This window comes from Pagrus pagrus, assembly GCF_965226575.1.
Source record: "Pagrus pagrus genome assembly, chromosome: 7".
Taxonomy (NCBI): domain Eukaryota; kingdom Metazoa; phylum Chordata; class Actinopteri; order Spariformes; family Sparidae; genus Pagrus; species Pagrus pagrus.
In genome coordinates, this window is record NC_140191.1 from 15,994,763 (window position 1) to 16,021,259 (window position 26,497).

At 41.1% G+C, this 26,497-nt stretch overlaps 1 protein-coding gene across 1 annotated transcript; it reads right to left on the bottom strand.

The window, feature by feature from the left end:
• Window positions 1-350: 350 nt before the first annotated feature.
• LOC311259359 (uncharacterized protein) lies at window positions 351-26,450 on the bottom strand. Its single transcript, XM_084356472.1, has 11 exons — window positions 25,955-26,450; window positions 25,693-25,802; window positions 25,416-25,562; window positions 25,138-25,290; window positions 23,136-23,245; window positions 22,884-23,007; window positions 21,628-21,720; window positions 20,896-20,964; window positions 14,256-14,309; window positions 9,052-9,204; window positions 351-709 (listed from the first exon to the last, which is right to left on the bottom strand). The coding sequence occupies exons 1-11, from the start codon at window positions 26,019-26,021 to the stop codon at window positions 536-538; spliced, it is 1,254 nt and encodes a 417-aa protein (XP_084212598.1). The 5' UTR covers window positions 26,022-26,450; the 3' UTR covers window positions 351-535.
• Window positions 26,451-26,497: the final 47 nt, after the last annotated feature.

A 26,497-nucleotide genomic window follows, 5' to 3' on the forward strand; every position in this document is an offset into this window, starting at 1 on the left:
CAGTTTCCAAATAACGCTCAGACCCTGATGAGATATTTTACTTTGCTGCAGTCGGAGTGAGAAACGCTGCTGCTGCTGCTGTGCTTGCACTGATGAACAGCTCAAGTAATTGACGTGGAGCTTTTGTTTGCGTGTGAATGCATGTGTTGTGTATGTCTGCTTGTAGAAACCGATGCGTGGGTGTATGTAAGAAGGTGAAAGCATTCAAAGGTGTTTTGCTTTTGCTGCTGGTAAGAAGTAAAGCTCTAAAACTAATTTCTCTCATCAACGTCTGTCAAGGAGATTAAGGGAAGCATTACTCAAGTATGCACTTATTTCACCAAAAGCATTAAACAACTGACTGAGAGAGATTGAGTACACTGCAGCTTTTAATGCCACTCTTTTTTTTTCCCAATTCAAATTTCATCTTTGATAAACGGGTGTGAAAGGATAACCAGTAAAAAGGCACTTTAGACAGGGCACCAGAACATTTAAGCTAGAGGGAAGCATAATGGGGAAAAATTAAATCACAGAGAGTACGAGCGAGGGGCTGTGGTCAGTGTTCCATGGGTGCGTCCGCATCGTCCTCCTCCTCATCACTGCAGGGTTCATAATCGTCATCCAAGGCTGGGTCTCCCTCCTCTGCCTCCATCTCCCCTCCCAGCTCGCCGAGCAGCTGCTCCACGTGCTCCAACATCGGCTGGTCATCACATCGCAGCTTACTGTACAGCTGGGGAAGAGGCAGAGAAAAAAAGAAGAAGACAAAAAAAAAGGATGATGCAACTGTGTAATGGGCTAGCAGGCAGACTGGAAATATGGAAATCTGAAATAGAAAGTAGGTTATACAGCAGAAACGCTGGGACTTAACATGAAGTGCAAAATTATACTGCGGAGGCAATGCAAGAAAATGAGATATGGTGAGTGAAAAGCTCTCGACCGAGGCTCTTCCGTTGTGTCGCTGAAGATAACGGTGCATCACTATGGCATCAGTAAGCAGCAGCTTGGAGTTGAGGCAAGCGAGCAGCCCGGAGGTTTTAAGTCTCTAAGTGCTGGTTAGGCCGCCTGAAATATCCAACAGCAGCTGCATTCTGTCAGCGAGACAGTCACGGCTCGCAAAACGCTGGTAAACAGTTTTTGTCTTTCATTTGGCAAATCAGCACATTTGATACACCGTTCAGCCGCACAGGAGACAAAAAAGACCATTTATCTTCCTCTTTGCCGTTGCAACATGCGTGCGCACACACACACATATACGTAGAGAAACGTATCCTGAAGCACGTATGGTTATGCTGCGTACATGTGCGTGCACATACACACACATACACATACACACTCATACAATCAGAGCTGTTATCTCGGTGAAATATGCCGTGAAAGAGCAAGATAAAAAGTCCTGTTCTCAAAGCAGGCAGCAGATTTATCTCTGTAAAATACACTGCTTGTGTGTAATTACTGAACTCAAAGTGGGGCTGGGTGATAAAACTGCTAAGGACAGCAAGCATAAACACTGCGTTTCTGTGTGTGCATGTACAGAGCGAGGGGGACTGATACAGCGATTCATATTTATGTTTTTCTTTCCAGAAACAAGGCTAGATAGAAAAAGAGGGGGAGAGGGTTTATATGATCTAGGAATATTATTCTATTTCGTCTATCAAACACACACACTCTCAATCGAGCTCATGGACAATAAGCAGCTGAGTGCCATCATTCCCACTAAAAGTGTAACGAGGCCAGGAGAGTGAAGAAGAGTGTGTGTGACTGCTTTGCCCCAGGACCAGTCTCTAAGCAACAGCAGGTCCTGACAGGAGACACGCAGTCCCATGGGAACTCATTTAGAGTGTAAGAATGTTCAGTGTGTGCGTGTGTGCGTGTGTGTGTGTATGTGTGTGTGTATATATTTAAGTGGATGCTGTCTCTGCAGGTTGGGGCTCCAGGGAGGTGGAGCGTGACACCAGGTCCAGGCACAGGGTCTGATACCGGGGGAGAGCTGACCCTCTCAGCCTCCATCAAGCACCACACACACACACACACACCCACACACACACGTAGAGGGGAAAAAAAACACTGATTTTCATTCTGCCAATGTCACTGAGAAATGCCTGGAGATGTTTATCCACAACAAACACTGAATAAAAGTTGGGTTCACGTTACAATATACCATATATACAGAATAATTGCACATCACAGCCTTAGGTGAGAGGGAGAGGGGGTATTTCATATGAGTTGCATAAGAGAAATAATATAATAAATACAGTGAACATATGGAATGTTATTTGGAAACCATTTTTGTACGAGTGATATTTCCTTCAAATCAATAGCATGGTGTGTCTGCGAGATAGTCTGTGATTATTCATTGTGATGCTTTCAGCTAGCTAAACAAACAGGAGCTATTCTTTACCCATTCTGCGCCGAACGCTGCTGAGATCAGCACCGCCGTCGCAAAAAAACACAGGCATTTCTCATTTGCAACAGCCTATGTTTTCTCTTCTCACTTTCACGGCCCAGAGAGCTGCCTAGAGAGGGAGGGAGAGTGTGAGAGTGTGTGTGTGTGTGTGTGTCTGAGTGCATGTAATCGTATAACTTTTTCATGGTCCACTTTGCTCTACTTTCAAGCCCCGTGTCACAGCCCACAGCACACTTGACCACCGCCATAACAACTCACAAAACATACACAACATAAAATACACTTACACATGCAGGGATGCGTGGACACATCTGTCCTCATGGTCTACTCGCTATTGTTTTTTTTTTTTCTCCAGCCATGCTAGCAACAGCTCTGGGGACGGTTGGAAAACAATAGAATGACTCTGATGTGTACCAAAATTTTCTCCGGCTTTCCAAGTTGTTGTTCCGACTTCAGAGGGCATGCGTGTGAATTTCCAAGTTGGAAAAGCATTGGAAAGACATCCGATAATTCTGACAGCACATGAGTCGGAATTTCTAAGTACTCTGACAGAAATTTAAACTGGAACACAACAAAAGGAGCTCAACAACCTCGATGGCTGAAACCAAACCAAGATGGCTGCTCTGCTTATCATCTGTAAATGAAAACTGTGGAATCTACTGTTTATTAGCATTTCTGTCTTATTTGCGTCTCATTAATCCAGTGGTACACACAGCACTATCCAACTCTTATCTGCGGACACGTTGCTACGGTGTCCGTATGAGCAAAATGCCACCTAATGCGTTGTTATCAACTGGCATTCTGGCATTGCTAACAATGGCAAGCACAACAAAGGCTTTCCTGGAGGCGCCTATCTTGGTTTTCTGAATTGTTGTACTGGAACACGGGTGTGAAGTCATTACCAGTTCTGGCTTCCAAGGTAAATGGAACTCAGCCTCACAGAGCCACTAGCATGGCTGTAGCCCAGGTCTATTCAACCACATCTTTAGAAGAGCCAGAATGAAAAAATCAGAAGTGCCAAGGGGCCAGACATTTACATTCCCTATGTCTGACATTTAAAGCTTGGAATTTAATGTGTTTAAAAAAATGCAATTTAAATTTTCTCTCCGCCTTGTTAATTAGTTTTTACAAAAAGAAATATTTTGTATACAAAAGAAAAAACAATGCACCTTTTTAATCTTAGAAGTTGTTGATTCCCCTGCTTAAACAGCCTGCACCAAAACTTTTTAACGAAATAAGAGTATTTCTGTGCTTGGCAACAGACGTAACTAATGAATGGGCCAATTAGCCTAATAAAAAGGTCAAAGGGCCAGAATGAGGCTGTTTAAGGGCTGCTTTTGGCCGACGGTCTGCTGCAGACTCTTCTTCTTTCTTATGATCACGTGTTGTTGGAATGATAAAGCATGTTCATTTGAAGTCGATACTGTTCCTCATACTGGACACTACCGATGACCGGCGAGTCACGTTAGTAAAATGGATGTAAACAGGGTCAAATGTAATTTATATGAAATAAAATAATCTCCGTTTCTCTACTGTTTGCTAAGCACATTCTTAAAATCACTGCTCTTTGCCATTATATTTTCACCTGGGAAACCTCTGAATGGGGAAACAAATTCGAAACTTTTGAGGTGCAAGTACGAAATGTTGCATAGATCAACATAGCAGCATTCATAGTGAAGAAGCTTCTACAGAGAAGAGTTGGCAAGGAGGACTTCATGAAAACTACAGTAACGACTGCAATCCGTGGTAACAGAATTGAAAAAGCCTAGGGAATTTAATACAAAGCAGAATTATGTTCACTTCAGGTGAACATGGGAGCAGAAGGATATCTGGAGCTGAATGAGGCCTTACTCTGTTTATGGTCATTACACTGCAGCCTGCAGTACAGACATAATAGTGAAAATAAAAATCTGCAACAAAAGGTATATATAAATAAATATATATACGTACCGACATAAAAAAAAAATCAGAAGTACAGCTTTCATTCATGTCTTTCTCTACACTTAGTAGATTTCTTTGTATATGTCTATAGTATGCACCAGCATAGATTAACTGTAAGAGCTCATTGTCGGTCCAGTATGCTGCGGACAAAAGGGTAATAATAAGCACTAATGTACCCTTCATACCAAAATTGATTCTTTTCCCCTCATTTCTTGGTAGGAAGCCCTTTCTCCAACTCATATGCAGTATAAAGACGGGCTGATTATGTGGTAAAAGCATAATCATTCCATCATTGTTCACCTTCTGTTCACTTCTATGCTTAACTTCCCTTTTCATTTCACCTCTTCTTTCATTTCAATTCCTAATGCCTTCATTCTCCGGGCTTGTCTCCTGACCGTTTTACTCTCCCACACTCCGTCTTTGGCTTTCTTTTGCTGCGGTCTCACCAAATGACCTTCCTGTCAAGGAGATAAATACCTCTTCATAGTTGTACTTCTGCTTGCAAGCACACACACGTGCTATTTTGGCAGAATAGTGCCAAAATCTTGCCCTCCTCTCAAGTACCTCTCCTGCTCTCCCCATTCCTTCTGTAGACCAAACGATCCACTCCCTGCGGTACATCTCTTCATTACTAAGAGAGCAGTAATTAGTAAAAAGCAGTAGGCGGTTTGAGGGGGATGAGGGGGGAGGCCATCCCCTCCTTGTTAGCGAAAATGACCAAAATACCAGATGACATCCTGTCTGAACCCGAATCTGAGGAATTATTAAGAATTATTACATTTTGACAGGATGTTTTTATTTTAACACGTGCAGCTTTTCTAGCCTTTAGCCAGGAAACTACCAATTGTACGCATTGTTAATCACTCATGTGACACTACTCAGCCTATCAAATCTGTGTATTGGCTGGAGTCAGACACACACGCACACACAGAAAGACAGTAGGAGAAAAAAGTGAACACAGAGAACACAGATCGGTATCGGTGTATATGTTGTTGATATCGACTGATATTTTCTGATGGACATATGGCTTTACTCGTTGCTAAAGTAGCTGCTTTTAGCTAGTTAGCTCAGTTAGCCATGCAGCTAGCAGTCCGATCAGCTCACTCTGCTTGGAGTGGGAGCCCAAAGAACAGGGGAATTGTGGATGTTTACACATCTACTACAGGAGCTTTGGACTGCCAGGAGGAGGAGGTTTTCATCGGGGAGAGTCAGCTGGGACCACTAACTGCATGGCTAACTGAGCTAACTAGCCAGCAGCTGCTACAGTTAGCGGCAGATGGCAGTTACTTTGCAACACCAGGAAATAACATAAATCATAGAGAGTTCAGGCAGAGCAGTCGGACGACATCAGATCACATCCAGATCAGAGTCCAGGTCGATGGCTAAGGTTGCTGGCAGTTTAACTGTGAGATCATAACCTAACAGAAGTCCTGACGGCTTGTTTAAAGGTACAGTTTCTGAAAACAGCACCGTGACCTGGTTTATAATCAATATATTTCCTTCATCTTAACTTCTTTGTCTCACTCTGTCAAACAAACATACACATTTTTTCTTCACTGGCAAGGGTGTGACACTGGCTGAGATTAGACCTTCCTGAGTGTGAACAGGGCATGTCGATGGAGGTCTCCAGAGGGCTGACCGCAAACTCACGCGCAAAGACACACACACACACACAACTTAACACTTCAGTCCTCCAGTCACATCCTTGGTAAGGAAAGGCATTAAAATTACATGACAAGCACACCTCGGTCCAACTCTACCCACAATCCCTGCTCATGGGATACCCTTTCAGCCACATCAAATAGTAAAGCTTTTGACCTCCGTTTGCCCTAGCTGCCTTTGTGCACACTCACACACACACATATAGACACATGCACACACATATATAACATTGTCCTCTGTGCATACACTGCAGATCCTTCCTCAATCGCACCCTATCTGGCTGAGACTCAAATTCCATTTCACGTCCGGTTTACTATTGATTTTACCCTCGCCACTATTCACCAGCTACACCCCCTGCACCCACACAACTACACACACACACACAAACACACACCCCACATCCAATCTGTTCCCTTCCTCGCCTCCCTTTTCATTCTCCCACTCCTGCTCCTCTCCTATACCTCTTTCTTGTCCTCTCAACCCATCCATTCTTCCCTATCACTCCTTTTTAGAGCATCTCAGCTGAATGCAGCGGGTGTGTGTGCGCGCGAGCGTGCATGTGTATCGATCACAGAAGAGATGAATAATGAAGACATATCTTAACAAATAATTAGATATGCAACTTGGCGCACACAAGCATAATTAAATATGTGCATCCACATAAGGTGCACCTACGCATAGCCACATGCTTTCTCTCACTGTCTCACGCACACACACACACACACACACACGCGCACACACACGTACGCACACACACACAACACGCGAACACACACACACACACACACTTAGCAAAGTCATAAAGTATGCAGAGAAGTGGACTGGCGCCAAAACAAGCCGTTGGGCTTTGAGGCCTCATTTCCATGTTGGAGCCCATTTTAACTAGCAGACTGACTCATCGTTAATAATTAACACTCACAGTGACGCTCAGAAACAAAGCTCTGATATAAACAAGGGAGAATCTTTACTTCTGAGTGTAGATATGTGTGTGTAATGCACACACACACACTTATGGGCAAAAGTGCCGAGCTGAGGAATTAAGTGCATCAAGAGGGGGGCTGTTTTCTCTCCGCATTCCACCTCACCTTTTCAAGGTCTTCATTTACCTTTCACATTATTCTGGACCTGTTGCTTCGCTCACTCTACAAAGAAACAGCTCTGTTGTTTACTTGTCACGCTCTGACGCCTCGCCCAATTCTTTTACCAGTCCTTCACCTTTTTATTCCTATGCAGTCTTTCCCTCTTTACAAAAACAGCTAAGTACTCAATTCTCTCCGTTTCTCGATTCCTTTTTTTTTCGATTTGTTTTTATTTATTTTTCCACTTGCCATAAAGCTGGCAGTTAAAACTATATGTGCCCTGTTGCTTTTATTTTCCATCCCACGGTTCTTCCATTCTCCCTCTTGGCAGCTCAAAGCCCACCCCACTCCTGTCTCAGGTGTGGACATCCCCAGTGGAAGCTGGTTAGACAGGCCTGTCACTACACTGCTGGCCAGAGAGACAGACATCAATATATCGCCACTCTGCTGCCCCTCCTCATCTGCAGAAGGACACGACGAAGCGGCGAGGGGAGGAAGGGGGTGGGGGTAGTTGTGTGGGGAGGTGAAAAGGAGAAGAAAGTAAAGAGAGGGAAAAAAATCGTAGGTGGGGACTGCCATCCCTCAGTCTGTGCTGTCTGATTTACAAGCCTATTGGATTTTAGACTAACATGAATCATTGCTGCATAGAGGCATAGCTCCCTGACAGAATGAATGAGACACATCACTCCAAGTGTGTGTGTGTGCGTGTGTGTGTGTGAAAGGGGGAATAGGAGAAAGACAGGGGTATATTTAAACCTCTTTGAGATCTTACAAAAAGACATTTCTGTGGCAACAATGGAGCTTAGTTTGGATCCTCTCATGTTCACAGAGCTGCAAGTACTCCTTCTCTGACAAGAACTGGTTCTTATCAGTCCTGTCTATTTTGACAGTGTACTGCCTGTAACTATCTGTACCCACGGTCACTGTGCACAGCAGCATAAGAAATATTCAAATCCTGTGCGTAAACATGAACTTTACAGATTTTCAACCAGCACTGTATCACTGCAATGTCGGCTGTATTATACAGGACGCTGTGCATTGTATCAACTGCAGCTGTTTCATCCATGGACACAAAGAGTATCGTCATGAGTGAGGGGCGTCTCATCAAACTCCAATCGAACTGTCTAAACTAGGCAGTGCTGATAAACTATAAACCAAGATTATGTTACTACACTTTCATTTCTCATCTAATATGCTTTCAAAAACATTTTTTCACGTCACCCCTCAGTGAATGGTTTATGGGACCAGTGCAGCGCAGTGCATTCTGGTTGTAGTAGGTTTTCTAACTTTTAAGCAAAAAGGACTACTAAAGCCCTTCATCTCTGTTTTCTCTGGTCATGTAGCGCCAATTTCAAAAATATGTGTGTCTTTTTACTGCATAGTGTTGTGCTTTTTTCCAGCAGTGAAATACTTCTTTAAGTAAAAGTACCAACACCACACTTTAAAAATAATCCATAACAAGTTAAATTCCTGCATTTGAGTAAAAATCAAAAGTCAAAAAGTAAGAGTACTTAAAACAGAGAAATAGCCCCTGTGACTGTGACACTGTTATGTGTTATATCATTAGATTATTATTTCCGAAGCATTATTTTTTTTTGGTTGAGGCTAATTAGTTTCTCACCATTTTATACTTGGCTGCAATTAATGGTTTTCATCATCGATGATTTGTTTTCTTGTTCCATTCATAGTTTTGTTAGTAATAATAGTGAGAAATGCGCTTCACAACCTCTTGGAGCTAAAAGCGGCATCTTCTCATTCTGTCAAACCTAAAAATTATTCAGTTTCTTATCATTTAAGACAAATCATCACATGAAGGTGAAACCATTAAATGTTTGGCAATTGATCATGAGAGAAAATCAAACAAGTAGTTGTTAATTGGCTAACTAGGCTTTCAAATAAATGTAGTGGAGTAAAAAGGACAAAATTTCACATATGAGTTGAAACACAACCACCCTGTATGTGGGCAGAATTCGTGACCTGATTTACCTTCTTTGCGTTGGTCAGGTACGTTCTGGCCGCCTCCTTCAATGCCTTCCACTCCTCCTTCTCCTCCTCAGTCACCTCTCTTCCCTCTCTTTCTTGCTGCTCTTTCGCCTTCTGCAACTGTAGGTAGCACACCCAGCCAGAGAGATACCACACCTGGGAGGCACAGAGAAAGAGAGGCGGGTTAGGTGGGGGCGTGAGGCACAGAGATTCAGACAGAGAGAAAATGTTCTTTGTTGCAGTAAGTGAGCTGTGACAGGGGAAACAGATTTGTAACCCTCACAGAGCATGTCTGCATGAAATCCCACGTCTGTCTTTGACAAACAGGTTCCACACATATAACATGGAAACACACACACAAACACACACACGAGCAATCTATCACTCACATAATAACTGTCATCCTGATCCGGTCCTGACACACAGTATACTGTCCTCATTTACAAATCCTGCATGAATGTAAATGCACGTGTGCACATACTGTAGCTTTACAGTGAATTCAACACTGTGACTTGACCATCTGTCACTAACAATTTGTTTTAAATCTTTCTACAGCAAAAGATGCAATTACTTTATTGAAACATATACCAAAGCATTATTTAATTAAATGGGAAAAAATACCCTGAGGCAAACATCTTCTTTGCATTTCAAATAATATCATACTCACAGGTTGTGCTGTGAACAATGTTAGCTTTGCAATTAAATTAGAATAGGGAATATTAGTTCAATACTCTCTGTGTCTTTCTACCTCAACAGAAATCGTGGAGGAACAGAAGAACCACATTCATGGGTCCTGTCTCAAAAAGCAGGATTAGTACTAACTTGTCCCGAATACAATATTTTGAGCTCCGGAGCTTTGGTAGTAATCAACAGCGAATAATCAAAGCTTCAGTCGGGGGGTGGGAGCTCAGCTGGGATGGACGACAAAGATGCTGCAACGTGTCTTTCGGTTTAAAAGGCGATTATTTTTTAGAATTCTGTTGTTGTTTGTATTGTTATTTGTTTTTGACTAAAAAGACGAACCAAAAGTTTTGGGTGTGTGTAATGCATGTTTGTGATACAGACAGGTTTGGTTAAATCTACCAGTACGCACTTTTTGTGACATAACAGCAATTTTGCAGTTTGCCTTTATTGATTTAGCAAAAAATAAATCAATAAATAAAAAAAATAAAAAATATTCAAATCCCAAAATTGAAAACGAATATCTACCCAACAAACGAATATCCGTACAGTCAAATATTTGGGTTTAGCCCTTGTGTTTACAAGTCAATTCGAGCCTAGACTCTGAGTTTCTGGTTCCATACTGGTGGCCTGTTTGTCAGTGATGCTCTAAATCATCCTTGTAGCTTCAGCTTCGCACCGTACCTGCTCTAGAACGAGTTATGTTCACGACTTAAACCAGCTGCCTCCTCAGAAATTAACTCTCTGCAAATTTCCATGTTTTGATAACTTTTCAATACAAAAACAATGTTATTAAGAAAACAATATTTTAAAAGACAAAGTAATGCAAAAAGCAAGTCAAGCTGAAAGGTGTGAATAAGGAGGTTGTAAGAAGTGCACGTTTAGCAATGGCACAAGCACTTGATAATGAGATGTGAATGTCGGCAGTGTATCCAGGCATAATAACCACAGAAGGACATCTATAAATACTAACGGTTAGTTTGATTGTTTGACTGTTGCATATTGATGCATATGCATGTTTTGTTCATTATGCAGCTGCTACTTAATGGGACATGAGAGACACAATATGAATATGAACTGCTTGCATTTTCCAGGTGACAACACAATACTGTACTAGAGACAAGTGTGAATACTGTGCCTTAATGGCAGGCTATATCATATTTAGCATATATTGCAGCTATAATGGCAACAGGAAAGGCAAACACACACTTCAGTCTGTCCAACGCTCATTTACACTATCAAGCTTTTGATGAAGGATGTTCTTTAAGCATCGTTGAGGTTCAACTGCCACATTTTCATAAGGACACTGATAGTACCATCATTATTATTTTAAATACACAGCTTTAGATCCATCAGTGTAGCGTGTAACTGGCTTTTTTTCAAAACTCCTGCCTCATTCATACTACATTATGTATGAACGGCTGCATCAGATTGGGCCAACAGAGAATAGCCAGATCATTATCTTGTGTCGCTCCAGTGGGTTAGCTGTCTTTTATTAAACGTAGTAGTGTGTGTTCGCTAAAACTGTTCAAATTTCATGCGTAACAGTGGCTCGATGTATTCGCGACTATTTGGCAATAATTTAGCCTCTTCTGTTGCAATAGTACCACACTTAGCAAGGTTCTGACACCAGATGCGTGAGCATCGTTCAATTCAAGAGAGCACCATGTAGAGATTTGTGTTTAGGGCCTCTCAACTGGCTCACAGATCTTAACTTGGCATCTGAATATGTTAAAAGAAAACAACAGTATGTGCTTGAACATTTTGAAATACTCCAGTTGCTCCAGAGTTCAAACAACAAGTGGAGGCATATGTTTAACTACGAGTTATTATGCAGAAAGACACCAAAATCAGCTCGTCCTCCTTTTTTTTCCCATAATCGCACATTCTGTCTCCTACATAATCACATACACTGTACTATGCTTGCTCTTCCACAACACAATCACATTCAACTCCCAGCGAACTTGGAGGTGTGCATGTGCCTCTCATCTCAGGCCAAAGATCATCCTCCCACTGTTCTTCAAGCACCAAAATACAAATATTAGCTCTATTCATTATTCAGTGAGGGCAGAGGCAGTAGAGGCCTCCACCTCTGCCAAATCAACCATTTAGCTAACAAACACATCAATGCATGCCACACTGAATTCAGAATTGCCGCTCAGCATGCTGAGTGGGAGGCTACCCCCTGCAGCCATACTTATCAGAACAACAGCAGCACTGGATAAATGTAGTAATGTTGCAGAACCAGCGGTGTGACATTTTTATCACTGAAACAGTTTCTGTGAATGCAGAACCTAGAAAAAGATGTGTCCTGATGTAAATATGTGTATATTCAGGGGGAGAGAGAGTGAAATCAGGTCGCTTTAATTCTTAACTTCTCTACAAATGAGAATATCTTCAAAAACAGCGAGAACAAGGCTGGAAAAATTCTCTACAGATGGTCCACTGTGAAATAATTTGTGCATGTGGTAGAGATGGCTTGTGCATCTGCACTCAAAATTAAAACATGAGAAAGTTAGCTAATTAAGAACTTCAGAAAATCCACTCTACCCTTCCACAACCCCAGACAGAAGCACACATAATAAAATAAATGCTGCGTCTGTCAATCAAATCACTGGGACTATTGTCATTTCAAAGTGGAGGCACATCTTAGTTCCCATATGGTGCTGCTGAAGGAAGAACAAAAGCATCATGAATGAACGGAATACCTTTGAAACAAGATTTGCAAGGAACGAGCTCAGTTGTTTGCGCAGACTTAACATTTTATAAGTAAGGTTCCAACTTTGAGATACGCAAGAGCAAGGAGAGGGAGGCGAGAGCTAACAACTTATCTACTGCACTTAAGAGAGGAAATAAGAAAGAGAGCAAGACAAAGAAGGGGGGAGAGAGGGAGAGTAACGTGTCTGTCATACACTTCTGACATCACTATTATGACTCTAGCTGCATAAGTGTGATATGATCCGACAAAACACTTTCTGACCATTACAACTGGTGACTGTATGCATGTGTGATTGGCTGTAGGCCTGCTCAAATCAAGTGTCACAGCTGTGCGTCTCTGGAGCGAGTTTAAAAGTTCAGCCCCCTGATGACTGCTCTCAATCTGTCAGCTGAGGGGTGTGTGTGGGAGGCTGAGCCTGAGGGGGAGTGGGGGAGAGAGAGAGAGAGAGAGAGAGAGAGAGAAACGCTGCTGTGCTCTTCTATCTGACACTCAGTGGCACACCTTCACTTCCTCCGCCACTAACAGTAGGGATTTGGAGCAAGCTGACAGCACATAGTTTCGACTAAAGCACAGAAAATACTGCCATTTACGCCACTCTCTAATAGGTATTCAACTTCTCAGTTGTACTCCGTGTGTGAGCAAGTAATGCAAAGGTGTGGGTGTGTTGGCACTTCTTTGTGCACACGCATAAACAGTGGCTCAGCAGAAGGAGCTAAGTGCTCCTGTTGAGGCTTTGTCTTTCCCACTGGAGTTATGACAGAAGTGGGAAGTAGCAAAGTATAAATTCCTTTTTACGATTATTCAGCAAGTTTTTACTTTATTTCCTACATTTTAACACAAATATCTGAACTTTCTACTGCTTACATTTTCAAAACAGGCTCGTTAATTGAATTTTTAACGCATTTAAGGGGAATTGTCGATATTCGTCTTTAATCGGCTTTGAATTATATTAACATGACATGAGGTTCAGTTAGCTTTGCACAGACTGGCGGGTAGAAATGTCCTTCAGAGGGATACTTTTTACTTTTATACTTTGAGACCATTTCAGAGTCTTTAATTTGTTGCTTGCATGTTACTTTAACTTGAGTAAAGAAGTTATATCAGTACTTCTACTTTTACCACAGTCTCATTATACACAAGTATCTGTACTTCTACTTTTGCCACCTCTGGGTGATGAGAGATCTACCTACATGTTGGTCTGATCCAGCATGGGCTACTGTATCACAAAAACAAGACTGCCTGCAAGGGGACACATGAAAAGATATCACTTAATCCTGAGCACTGACAAGTAGCACACGTAGGCACACATCCCACAGAACAGTTTGTTCAAGAATCGTCAGTTAGTCGGGACGGACTATACTGATAATCAGGCTGAACTGCCATTTTAGATTTTGTTCATTCAGTCTGACATTGTTCAAGTCAACCGATTTCATATCGGTTGTAATATTTTGGTTTCTTTTGCTCTGGCAAACTGCTGAAGCTAGTGGTAGCAAAGAGCTGTTTCAAGGCAATTGAAGAAATATGCAGATTTAGGAGTTGTTATTTCTATAAAAGACGACTTACAGCTGCATCGACCTCATACACACTTTCACCCACACACCATTTTACTGTTGCTATTTTTCATGGATTATAAACTAATGAAATTCTGATTTATATCCTACTCTCAGAGGCACAAAACTGCTCTGCATTTTGACACCTGCAAATTAAAACATACAAAATAAGAACGGGGAAGAAAGCTGACCACCACATTTTTCACAAAGCGAAAACAGCCGGGCCTTCACTTCACTGCCTTCACTTCACTGCTTACCTGGACGACTTCATCATCCTCCTCCAGAAGATCCTCCAACACATCGACCGCCATCTAACGCAGAGAGTGAGAGAAATGGAGGGTTAAAAGCCTGAAATATGACTTGAAATCATCACACCAGACAATTACTTTTTAGGTTTAACAAATTCATCAGTACACACTCATCGTCTCATCTCTGACACAGCTTCGACCCAGTGGACAAAGAAACAGACACGGGCACAGTGTTGTTCATCTCCTAGGCAGCACGATCAATCAGAGTGATCAGAGGGTCTGATAAGCGCCCACGAGGCCAGCCTCCCTTATACACCACCGTCGATACCAACAAGACAACAGACATGGCCGTCGATAGACACACTCACCACTGCTTATCGCACAATCAATAATGACATTAGTTTCTCTGCTCGATAGCCCTTTTAATCCATTTACTGACATTAACAGTCATTATATTCACAGTGCCCACGGCACTCCGCTCCACAACTTTTCCAGTTGTTGATGATTTGATGTGATTTACTGTGATTTACTGTGCCGTAAATGTACATTTTGATTCATTGAAATCACAAAAGAGTTACTTTTTTGAGGTAAGGCTGGGCAACACATCTATGTTGTCTTAGATTTTGGATAGCATTATATCATGATATGGCATAAGAGTTGTCTTTTCTTGGTTTTAAAGGCTGCGTTACTGTAAAATTATGTTATTTTCTGAACTCAACAGACTATTCTACTTGCCTTTACCCTCTTAGTCATTATACCCACATTACTGATGATTATTTATCAAAAACCACATTCTGCTAATACTTGGTGAAAGTAGCAATATTCACCTCTACGATATTAATATTGAGGTATTTGGAGTTGCCCAGTCGTAACATTTACGAAGTGCTTTTGGGGAGTTTTCAAAGATTAGAGCCGATAAATCAGTTAGCCAATATTGGCCCATCACAGGTGTATCGGTAAAAATGTAAACTTACGGTTTTAAAGAACACGGTGTAGAAAATGGCGCTTGGGGTGATTTATAATTATCACATTTCAAGAAAAGTTTTTAGACAATAAAGTTTATTGTTTACCTGTAAATATCCAGCCATAGTTTTGAGTTTGAGCTCTCAAAGGAGTTAAATGTTACGTGACCTATGCCATAGTGCGTCACAGTCTGGGGTCAGTTTCTGTGGGAAGTTTCTATTACAGAAAACAGACCTTGACTAAAGTAGGCTGTATGTTTGTATTGCTCTGCTTCTCTCCTTGCGGATTCTGTGTGTGTGTGTGTGTGTGTGTGTGTGTGTGTGTGTGTGTGTGTGTGTGTGTGTGTGTGTGTGTGTGTGTGTTGTGTTGTGTTTGAGAGAGGCCCCAGGTGATGATATATTGATTTTTGTCAACTTCAGGTTGGAGGCGACTGTTAGCCAATCACCCATGGTGAAGGGCAAGAATAAAAGACATGCACATACCCGTGCACACACACACACAGCTGCGCAGTCACACAATCTAACAAAGCTACACCCACAGTGAGCACAACAAGCAGCACTTGTTTCTTGTTAAGGCAGTCTTATTAGCTGCAGCGCTTCTCAATTTTTTCCCCTCCTGCTCTTCTTTGCTTTTCTTTAAGACTACGGCTTCCGGTGGCGATAAAGAGGTCAGGTGCTTGAGTAGACTGAGGGAGAGTCGGGTTAATTTAGAGAATCTTGTTAGCGGTGTGCAGATGTGCATGCCAGGGTGTCAGTTGATTGATTGCTAGACCAATTATCAGCTGAAAACCCACTGTCCTTAATTAATTAATGACTGATTAAAAATACACAAACAAAAATACCTAATCCCAACTGATGATGACTGGATTCATGCCCAGCCTCTGAATTATCTACTTGACTTTCACTGTATCACACCAATGTGACAGACACACACATGCACACAAACAGTAATTCGAGCCAAGCACTAGATATAAGAGATAGGAGTGAAGATCTGTCTGGGTATTAAACAACTGATAGAACAGGCAGTTTTGGAGCAACAAAAATAGAACAAGAGATATCTGGGAGCCAGGATAAATGCGCAACGAACCATTATATCGTCTCCAACTGTACTCCTTCCTAACTACACTGGTCAACCCAGGGGCGAGTGATTAAAGATTCAGAGATTCCTAAGCCGCTTCACGCTCTAAACAACAACAAGATTAATATTCCCGTGAAGATAAGGGGAAGAGAGGGGGTACTACGAAGGAAAAAGTGAGAAAATTGGAAGGAAGTGTGCAAAAAAGTATCTTAATAAACAATGCAAAACTGGTCCATAGTGCACCGCAAAGACACACACACAAACACACACACCAAAGACGCAATGTACACACTGTCCTCTTTATTTCAGGACCTGTTAAAGAAAAAAAAAGCAGCACACTGGGGAGGAACTCATTTATAATGGCCATTGTGTGTGCGTGCAGTTTGTGTGCATGTGCAGTTTTTGTGTGTGTGTGTGTGTGCGTGTGTGTGTGTGTGTGTGTGTGTGTGTGTCTGTGTGTGTATGTGTGTAATCTTCAGGCAATTTTGTTTAACAGAATCATTTTACCGAAGCGCACAGCAGAGACAGGAGAAAGACAAATCACTTTACAAGCGAGGGCAAGCCGTATCTCTAACACACAGAAAGCCATGCAGACAGACACACACAAACACACACACGCACACACACAGGCACACGTACAAAACAGGGACGTCTACACTTCAGTAGATAAATCCTGAGGATGTCAGTGCTAACTGTACTTGCAAGCTGCAACATTGGAAAGTACACGCTGCGCTCCATCCTGAACTAAATTTAAGAACAGAAAATGTTCAATGAATAACATGAAAGCAAACAAGAGTGACAACAATGAGTAACTAACCATCAGCCGCTGTGACAACTACGCCAAACAGACACCTTAATGGCTGTCAGGGGAGGGTGCCTGTCTGGCTGTCTGTCTGCTACATGGCAAGTGAATTAGTGGTGATGATGGGCGATGATGATGATGATGGTGATACATGCGTCTGTGTGTTTGTGTGTTTGTGTGTTTGTGTGTGACAGTGAGAAAAACAGGGTACTGTCAGAGGGCCGCATTGTTATCAGGAAGCACATCTGTTTTTCATGAAAACATGAAGTAACAAGTCAGTATAAACAAGCAATAAAGACTGAATTTAGGACTACAACTGTAAATCATTTCTTTATTAAATACTGTCTTTTACTTTCTCGACTAGCTGAGTCATTGCTTAGTCTATAAAATGACAGAAGGTATTGAAAAATGTCTTCAAATATAATGTTTAGTCCAAAATCCAAAGATACTCTATTTACAATTGCATAAAGAAAAGAAAAGGAGCAAGTCCTCACATTGGATAAGATGGAAACAGGGAACAGTTGATGTCTTTAAGAGCTGCAGATGAGATTATTTCCATTATTCACAATTTTTTTTCGATCAATCGATTAGTTGTTTGGTCTATGAAACAACAGCAAAACCCCCCCTGATTTCCTCAAATGTCTTGTTTTGTTCACAACCCATAGATATCCAGTTCAGTTTATTATCACAGCGGATAAGAAATCGGAAAATATTCATATTTATGAAGCTTGATTCAGAGAATTTTTACATTTTTCTTAAAAAATGACTCAAACTGATTAATCTAGGTAATACATTTAGCTGTTGATAACTATTCAATTAATCATTGTAGCTCTGGTGTTTTGCTTAATAAATTACTCAGGACGAACAGTTGACAAACTTATTGATTAATCACCTGAAACCAAAATCATTTCAGCACAGGTAAAGTCTATAAAATATAAGAAAAAAGTTGCAATTTACCCACAATTATATTGTCAAATTGCTTCTTTTATCCAACCAACACTCCATTACACAAAACAATATTTGATTAACAATGACATAAAACTAAGAAAAGCAGCAAATTCTTCGATATTAGAGCAAATATATAAATATATAAATAGCTAAAAACAATTAATCAATTATGAAAGCCGCCGTCCATTAATCTTCCCTCCATCAACCAATCTTTGAATTAACAAGTCGTTTCAGTGCTAGAGAAACTGGCTCAGAATCAGGCTGCTGGACAATCATTACTTCACAGGCCTCATATGCTTTCTACATATTTCCATTACAGCGACAGAAATCACAAACACATTTGGCATGGATTCAAGTGTCTCCCTCAAAAACAATCAAAAGGGTTTTTCCTTCCAAATTAACTGATCCGCGTCTCGCTGAAACAGAAGACTGAGAGGAAGAACAGCAGCCGTGAAACCGATGTTTTCAAGAACTAATTAGCCAACAGTTTTTGCAGTCCAAATTATTTTGCCAACAAAGAGCATGAGACAATTAATTTGCTTTAATCATCAGTTGATGTCCTTGACCCAAGTATCATAAAATAGCCACTTTCTCAGCCATGAGGGGCTTTTCACGTGCACTCAGGCTAAAGAAGCGAAAGGGGAGCTCTCTTTTAAAAAGGTTTGCAAAGTCATGGCACACTTTCCTACTTTAGGTTTATCATTTCCATTGCAGAAGCTGCCCACTGGCTCTGAATTAGTGACCACCTCCATTAATGTCATGAGATGATGATAATTTGCCTTAATTGAATAAACCCTAAGAAACCTTCAAGGAAAAAGGAGCAGAGGTGCTATTTCAGACAAGCAAAGGTCATATGTTTAATGTGTGATGTTCTTGTTTAGACTGTCACCTAATTAAGTGATTATAAACGATGAGACGCCGTCTATTTACCATTAACAGGGGAAACGACCTAATTGCCATTTTTACCTCTGCGAAGGAAGTTATGTTTTCACCTCCATCCGTCTGTTGGTTTGTCAGCAGGATTACACAAAAACCACTGAACCGATTTCCACAAAACTTGGATGGAGGATGGGTCTCAGTCCAGAATAGACCCAATTAACTTTTAATGCGAATAAAAGGGCGGATCCATGATTTTTTTTCTTCTCACTTTCGTTCACATTGCGAGACATAGCGTTTTTCAACACTTTTGTTAATTTCTCGGGGACTAATGCGTGGATCTTGATGAAAAAAGGTAAATGCACATTTAGGTAGTGGGTGTCCATGAATACGATTTGATGTAGACAAACGTGACGGAGGTATGAACTTGACTGTGTGCCTTTCTAGTTTGTGACTCCACCTGTCCTCACCGTGCCCTACAGGGGATTTTTTTTCCCCAGTAACTTGTGCAATAATATCATACACTTAGATAATTTAGCCAAAGTGATAACAGCATGACATTTTTATTTTTGGCAAATGCCCAGTTTACTCCAATTCAAACTCAAACCACATGATAATGTGAATGTGCAATGCCCAACTGCACTCATCAGACAAAGAGCTTAATCTCCAACAGAGACAGACAAGTGCTTTTTGGCACATTCTCTGTCTTCCACTACTTTTATTATTTATAACCTTATAAACCCGAAATAGTTGAATACTCTATGCAGCTTTAGAAAACACGAAAAATTTATATGTTTCTTTGGCAAATATATGAAATGAATTTTCAAAGCCTTGGCTCAGTTTGGCCAAAACAAAACATTCAGTGGGGGAAAAAAAAACAGACAAACGGTCTCATTCTGGCACCCTGCTGAGGAGGTAGCCTTCAAACTGATGAGTTTACAGACTGGAAGCACACAACTTTACACAGAGTTTAGAGTTGTGAATAGATTTATAGTCCACGGGGAGAGAATAGATAGTGAGCACAAAAAATGTGTGTGTGTGACAGAGGAGTAGAGGAAGGAAAGAGAAGAGAGAGGATGTTCTTATCAAATCCGGCTAAGTCCCAGTCTGGGAGAGACGGACAGAAAATAACTTGCTTCTACTCTACTGTCACCCTTAAGCTCAATTTCCGTCAGAAACTTGCACATAGCTGATGGCTAAAAGCAAATATGACCAAACTCGTGCATGGGTGTGTACATGCGTACATGCGCACACAGCAAAATATTCCCGTTATGATGCACTCTGAATGTGTGCAGTTTGTGTTTGGGGCATGATGACACCAACAGGAGGATGAAGACAAATGACATGTCAGAAACTGTGGACCGAGACGTTGTCATTTTACTGATACACCTGACAGCCCATCCCACAACCAACACATACACACGCACACAAAGATATAACTGCAGCTGAGGGGGGAGGGGAGGACACTGTTCTCATTTCCTGTCAGTGATAGCCATAAACCACTCAACAAGAGTGACTACAAATTAATCACTGCATCACAACAGAAAATAGCTTAACCGCTGTTGGTGTGGCAGTAATCACAGAAAATTACTTCAAGCGTTAATGACTGTTCGGGGTTTTAGCACCAGTGAAATCACGGCCATTAATACTGGAAATTGATGATTGATTTAGACGTGTGCAGTCTCACAGATATGGCGGCAATTTATCAGACTAGAACCTACTTCCTTTTATTTCCTTCTTCACTTACCTCCACCCCTGTGCGCCCCCCTTTACCCCTGTCCCTCTCTGTAAATACCACTCTTCAATTATTGACACAGAACTCTAGAGGGGATAAAGACTAGCCATGGCCTTCTCACCTTCAGCGCTATTCACCGGAACGGAAAGCACACATGCACACACACACACACACACACATACGAATGGCAGGCAGCCCCCTCGCAATGAAACATACGCACACGCGAGGCACGACACACAACAGTTTACCTCGTATTCCTCGCACTCAAGGAGCAGTTTGGCCGTGGTGATGCGGGACTCGTACGGAGGGACCTCGTTCTGGAGAAAAGGGGACAACACCGCCACCTCTACAGTGAGTGTTTACACAAGCATCCACAAACATATTTCTTCCTTTTGTCTGATAATAACGCGATCCAATTTCAAGGTACAAAACATTCTGCGACTACATGGCTGTTAATCACAGCGAAAGTGTCTGCAGGCTGAGTTCAGATCAACCTGCTCCTGGAGATAAGAGTCATAACAGTGGTGCCACTGGGACTTTTGTCTCAAATCAGCACCCTCTGATATCACATTTCCTCCTTATATGAATGCAAACTCAGGTACCATTTATTTGGAGTCATTTAGAACGCATCTTGACTTCGACATTACAACCATCCCTTTCTCTTTGTGAAATTCCCTGTAGTAATTGGCTTACTTATCCTTCATAGACTCTCCTGGTGTTGCTTTGCTCTTTCATAACTGCTCTCTCTTAACATACACACACAAGCACACAGGTTTGTGAAGTATTTGTTCCATCTTTTATTTTTTATTATCCTTCCTTTCATTATCTCTGACTTTTTATCTCTACTGGTGTCCTTATGTTTGTGCTCACTGCAAAGCACACTGTGACAATCCCGTTAGTTGAAAGTGCTTTATAAATAAACCGGGATCTTATGAGGGCTGGTTGCTGTCAGAGAAATACCAAGCACAGCTCCTACTCACCTGCACGTCTTCCTCTGTGCTGGAGGAGGCTGCACTCTGTTTCTGGGCAGGTAGCCACAATCCTACACTCTTCAACAGGTATTCTTTGCCTTCCTGAAGACAGCAAAATGCATACATGTGTAAATTCACAGATGTGTGTATGACTGTGGAACTAAACACAAACACACAGATGAAGACATTGAGTAAAGATGCTGGCATTTGTTGTGTTTAAATCATGAGTTTAGCTTTCACAGGTCAGATTTTGAAATCTTTATAGTATTACCCTGACCTGTGGATTAATTTGAGGTCAATTTTTGTTTTGTTTTTCAAAGTTATTACAGGAGTATTCCCAAAGAGGCTGTTGCTGGATGTGGGATGCTGTTAAGTGTGACTGGAGCCAGCCTGACCCCTACAGCTTGCAGCTGGTAGTACAGATCCACTTTAAGTTAACAGGATCTTTTGTTTTTCTTCAGTGTTAAGACCACAAAGAATTATTTAATAATTTCTTAAGTTGTGTTTATTCGCTCAGGTTGTGCTGACATCTTGCCAATACCATCTGTATACAATTGTTCCCTTGAAAACGAAAAGAAGAATGTTATTAAACAAAAAATTGCCAGGTTGACATCATTACTTGTACTGGGCTTTACTGCTACATTAGTACCACATTTTGTTCTACAATATAATCATTGGAAAATCTTTTATTCACCTCAAAGATCCTTTAGTGACCTGAATAACTCACAGTTTGTAGAATTTTACCACTTTTGCATTTCTTAGGAAAACAAAATGGTACTAGTTGTATGTATTTTTAAGCATGCACCACATAAGCTTCTCACAGAAGGTGAGAAAGAAGGTTTTGCCTTGAATGTTGTCTGCCTATCAGTTGGTAAAGAAGCAATATTTGTAATATGTCTTGGCTAAAAAAATTAAAATGGTGAAAATATTCAGCCATTTTTCTAAACTCATTGTCAGAAGCTTCATATAGCAAAGTTCTTGTGGCTTCTTTTCCAAATTGAGTCCAATACGCTGCTCACCTCTCTCTTTATCAGATGACTATATGACCTCAATGATCAGCCCAGTAATTAACATTCCTATCGGCATGACCTGTCGGTGTGTGTGCGTGTTAATGTATGTGTCCATCTGCTGATTAATGGCATACAATTCAATTTGCCCAGAATAATTAACTCAGCAGATTCCCGCTTTAATGTGGTGATAATTCATCCTTAGTGTGTGTGCGTGTGTGTGCACGTGTGTGTGTGTGTGTGTGTGTGTGGACTGACCTCGTTTTTCTCTGTGCTGAACAGGTAGCTGGCCATGAGCTGTAGAGCCTCAGGGTTGTCATAGTGATGCTGTAATGCTCTCTCAATGAACTCTCTGCACTTGTCTGCAGCTCCCTCTTCCATGCTACATGTACAGACACACACACACAGACACACACACACACAGAAAGACAAAGCTCAATTCATTACCAAAACACTGACATGAACATGGGGTTATAAGTGTCAAGAGCATAACTCTGTGTGCTCCAGTACCAGAGGTCTGCAAGGTAGATCTCAGCGATGGAGCAGTAGGCTATGCAAACATCCTTCGCTGTGGGGAGCTCAGGGTCCTTATCCGGTGGGGCAGCAGCTCCAGCCTCAGCCTGCTTAAAAAGCAGAGGGCAGATGTCCTGAAAGGTGCTATCAATCATAATACATTAAGCATGGCATCCAGATTGTTTTTATTAACAATTAAGTAGGGCTGCACAATTAATAACATTCTAATCAGAATCACAATATGGCTAAGTGTAAAATCCAATTGGCAGAAGGTGCAATTTAACAAGGTACAATGAGACAAAACAGCACTATACTGAAGTTCTGCAGTGCTGCAGAGATGCCATGGCGCAAAAAAAAAAACTTGTTCTCTAGATGTAAGAAAACAAAACCCCATCAAATATCACATCACTGTGATTTTTATAGTTTTTTTCAGTAAAACAAAATGTATCATCTCCACTAAACGTGAGTCACAATGCAATTGCAATTTCTGTCAAAATAACTGCAATATGATATTTCTGACCGTATCTTGCATCCCTACAAGTAAGTTATCCAAAGAAGGAAAACACGTGTTATATTAAATTATTATACAAACACATAACTTACTACACGTTATATATTCCCAAAGAAACTGCATCTGATTTGGCCCTTTTCACAGCAGACTTTTTGACATGTTACAGTCTGAAAAGCACAGGTGAAAATAATAAAAATTAATGATGGCTAAATTCCTGGCTCATTCTTACACTGCCATGGCTGACTGGGACTCTTACTAGACTGGAGCCATTGTTAATGTTATTAGTCACACCTGCTTTTCCTACGACGACAAGTAAAAATGTCTGCTGTGAAAAATGTCTATGAAGATTTAAATTACAAAGAATAACTCATGCCTATTCCTTGTTACATATAACATCTGCTCGAAAAATAAGGAGGCTGTTGGGTAAATATTTGGATCCTGGTTCTTCTAAATACTGTACACGAGTTATTTAACTTGACAACAATAATATAGGTCAGACAACTAGTGAATTCAATCAGAGAAATAATTTAACACCTTAAAGCTCAGCCATTGTTACAATGTATCCCATTATATTTTCTCATTTGCCATGCTTTTTGCCAAATTAGATTTTAATTCTAAATTAGATTTTAACTCTTGTCTAATTTTCTTAGACACTTTTCGTACATGTAACGTCACAATGATGTGCTCTGTGTGCTAAAATATTTGCTAAACTCCAGACAACCCTGCAACAACTCCTGTCCTATGCCATACTTAAGGCAAGGAAACTTTTATGCTGATGTTCAGCAAAAACAAGGAAACATTGTAATTCAAACATTAGCTGACCGCATTAAGAGATACTTTGGAGCGGATCAGCTCAGTCCTCAAGGACAGGCTTAAAGAATCAGAAAAAATCTGGCAGCGGATTGCAGAGTTAGGTTGTGTAGATTAAAAGACTTAAACAGCATTGAGAGAGAGAGGGAGGGGAGGAGAGGCTTACGGGTTTCTTTTACTAACTTTTTTAAAGACGTATTCGATTAGATTGTTATATGTGACAATCATGATGGGGCTTCAGAATAAAAACATTTGAAAGTAAAAGTTCAGAGAATTGCCACATGACTACTCGTGTACATTCTTAGCTTAAAATATGGGTTGTGACAGGCATGTAACGAGGTGTTTTCTAATAACCTGTCCTTTATATGTGATTAGTTACATTTGCATGGATTAAAAGAATAGTCATAATTTGTGTAAGATTGAGATCACACCGTGAGCGTCCATTACTATTCCTGATAGATAGATAGATAGATAGATAGATAGACAGATAGATAGATAGATAGATAGATAGATAGATAGATAGATAGATAGATAGATAGTCCGACAGCCCCCTCTTGTGAAGATGCAGAAGATTACACTTTCATTAACACCCAGGCGCAATTGAATTTCTCCAAGTTGATGTAGAGTGTATAACTAACTAACCATAAACTGAATGTGTGTGTGTGGGAGTGCACTCACTGTGGTCTGTGCTTGTTTGTCCAGTGCAGAAAGCAGGACTTGTATTCCTTTTGTGTAGTAGTCCACGGCCTCCTGCCCTGTGTGGATTTGTCCCAGGTACATGTATTTACTGTGGCCTTCATCTGGGCTCAGTGCGACTGCACGCAGAAAAGCTTAGAGAGAATTGGTCAAGGAGGCAACAACCTTTAAACAGCATGGAAATATCAAAGTGTTTAAATGAAATGAATTGAGTTACTGAGAGATACAAAACAAGAAAAGGGGGGCTGAATAAAGGATATTTCCTTGGCTTTCTGTGTGTTTCCTAGTTCAGAGCAGATGTGTCCCAGCATGTCCAGAGCTTGCAGGTTATCAGACTCCACATCCAGAGCTCGTTGGCAGAAAAGGCCAGCCATCTCAAAGTCAAAAGTGTCCATGCATTCCTCTGTCTGTGCAGCAGAAGATCATATGATACAACAAACACGCAGTAGATGATCAGAATTAAAAAATATAATAATTTCACATGCATGACATTTCTGGATCATGATCTTTGTTATGGATATCTCTGGCCAATGTTACCTTTTCTAGTAGTTGTTGCACAGAGTACTTCTCAGATGTCTTCTTCTTGGCTTTCTCGTGCATTCTTACTTTCATTCTTTCCTGGGGTGTCAATCCAACAATACCTGAATCTTATGTGATCGGATTAATGGAGAGTCAGGGTTAGTTTTGTCTAGTCAGTTGAAAGCAACGCATAACAGAGTTATGACTAACTGTTGTCTAAGAGGCTGACGTTACATACTGTAAATAACTAGCAAAATGTTGAGCCACTGGAGAAAATTACCTCTGTTTGGACAGTTGTCTTTCCTCTTCGGCTTGTTTTTCTTTTTGCCCTTTGCCTGTCCTCCCATAGTGCTGAAATATACGTCTTATAACTCCAATTTCGTTCTTCAAAACAGACTTTTCCCAAAGTGTGAATGTTACACACGCGTGGAAGCAAGTGTAGTTGAGCTGAAAGGATGTACTGCGCATGCTCAAAGCAATGACTGAGTGGCTGCTACGGAAAGCGGTAGTGGACAAAACATTAACGGTTCTAAAAAAACCTTTTTTTCCCGATAAAACACCGAAAAATTTACATTTAAACGGTCCAACTTTGTTATCCATTGCGTTTTAAATGTATGCTTAACGCTAAAGTAACTGTAAAGCTCCACGGTTTATAATTTATTTCTACAAGGCGCTGATTACTTAAGGCGGGCTTTAAATGAATTAAACGGTTCTGCTTGTGGGCGGGTGCCCCTGTTGATTGACAGGCCTGCGGACCATTCAGATAACGCGTTAAAGCTGTACCCCTTGACGTATCTGGAACTCTCTGGATTTCAACCAATGG

What these genes read in the sequence shown, in the direction of transcription:
- LOC311259359 (XM_084356472.1), bottom strand. Translation starts at nt 26,021, where the DNA reads ATGGGAGGACAGGCAAAGGGCAAAAAGAAAAACAAGCCGAAGAGGAAA. An exon ending in AGACAACTGTCCAAACAGAG is followed by an intron (nt 25,803 to 25,954) that starts GTAATTTTCTCC and finishes CGATCACATAAG; the next exon opens with ATTCAGGTATTGTTGGATTG. An exon ending in TCAGCACAGAGAAAAACGAG is followed by an intron (nt 21,721 to 22,883) that starts GTCAGTCCACAC and finishes TGCTGTCTTCAG; the next exon opens with GAAGGCAAAGAATACCTGTT.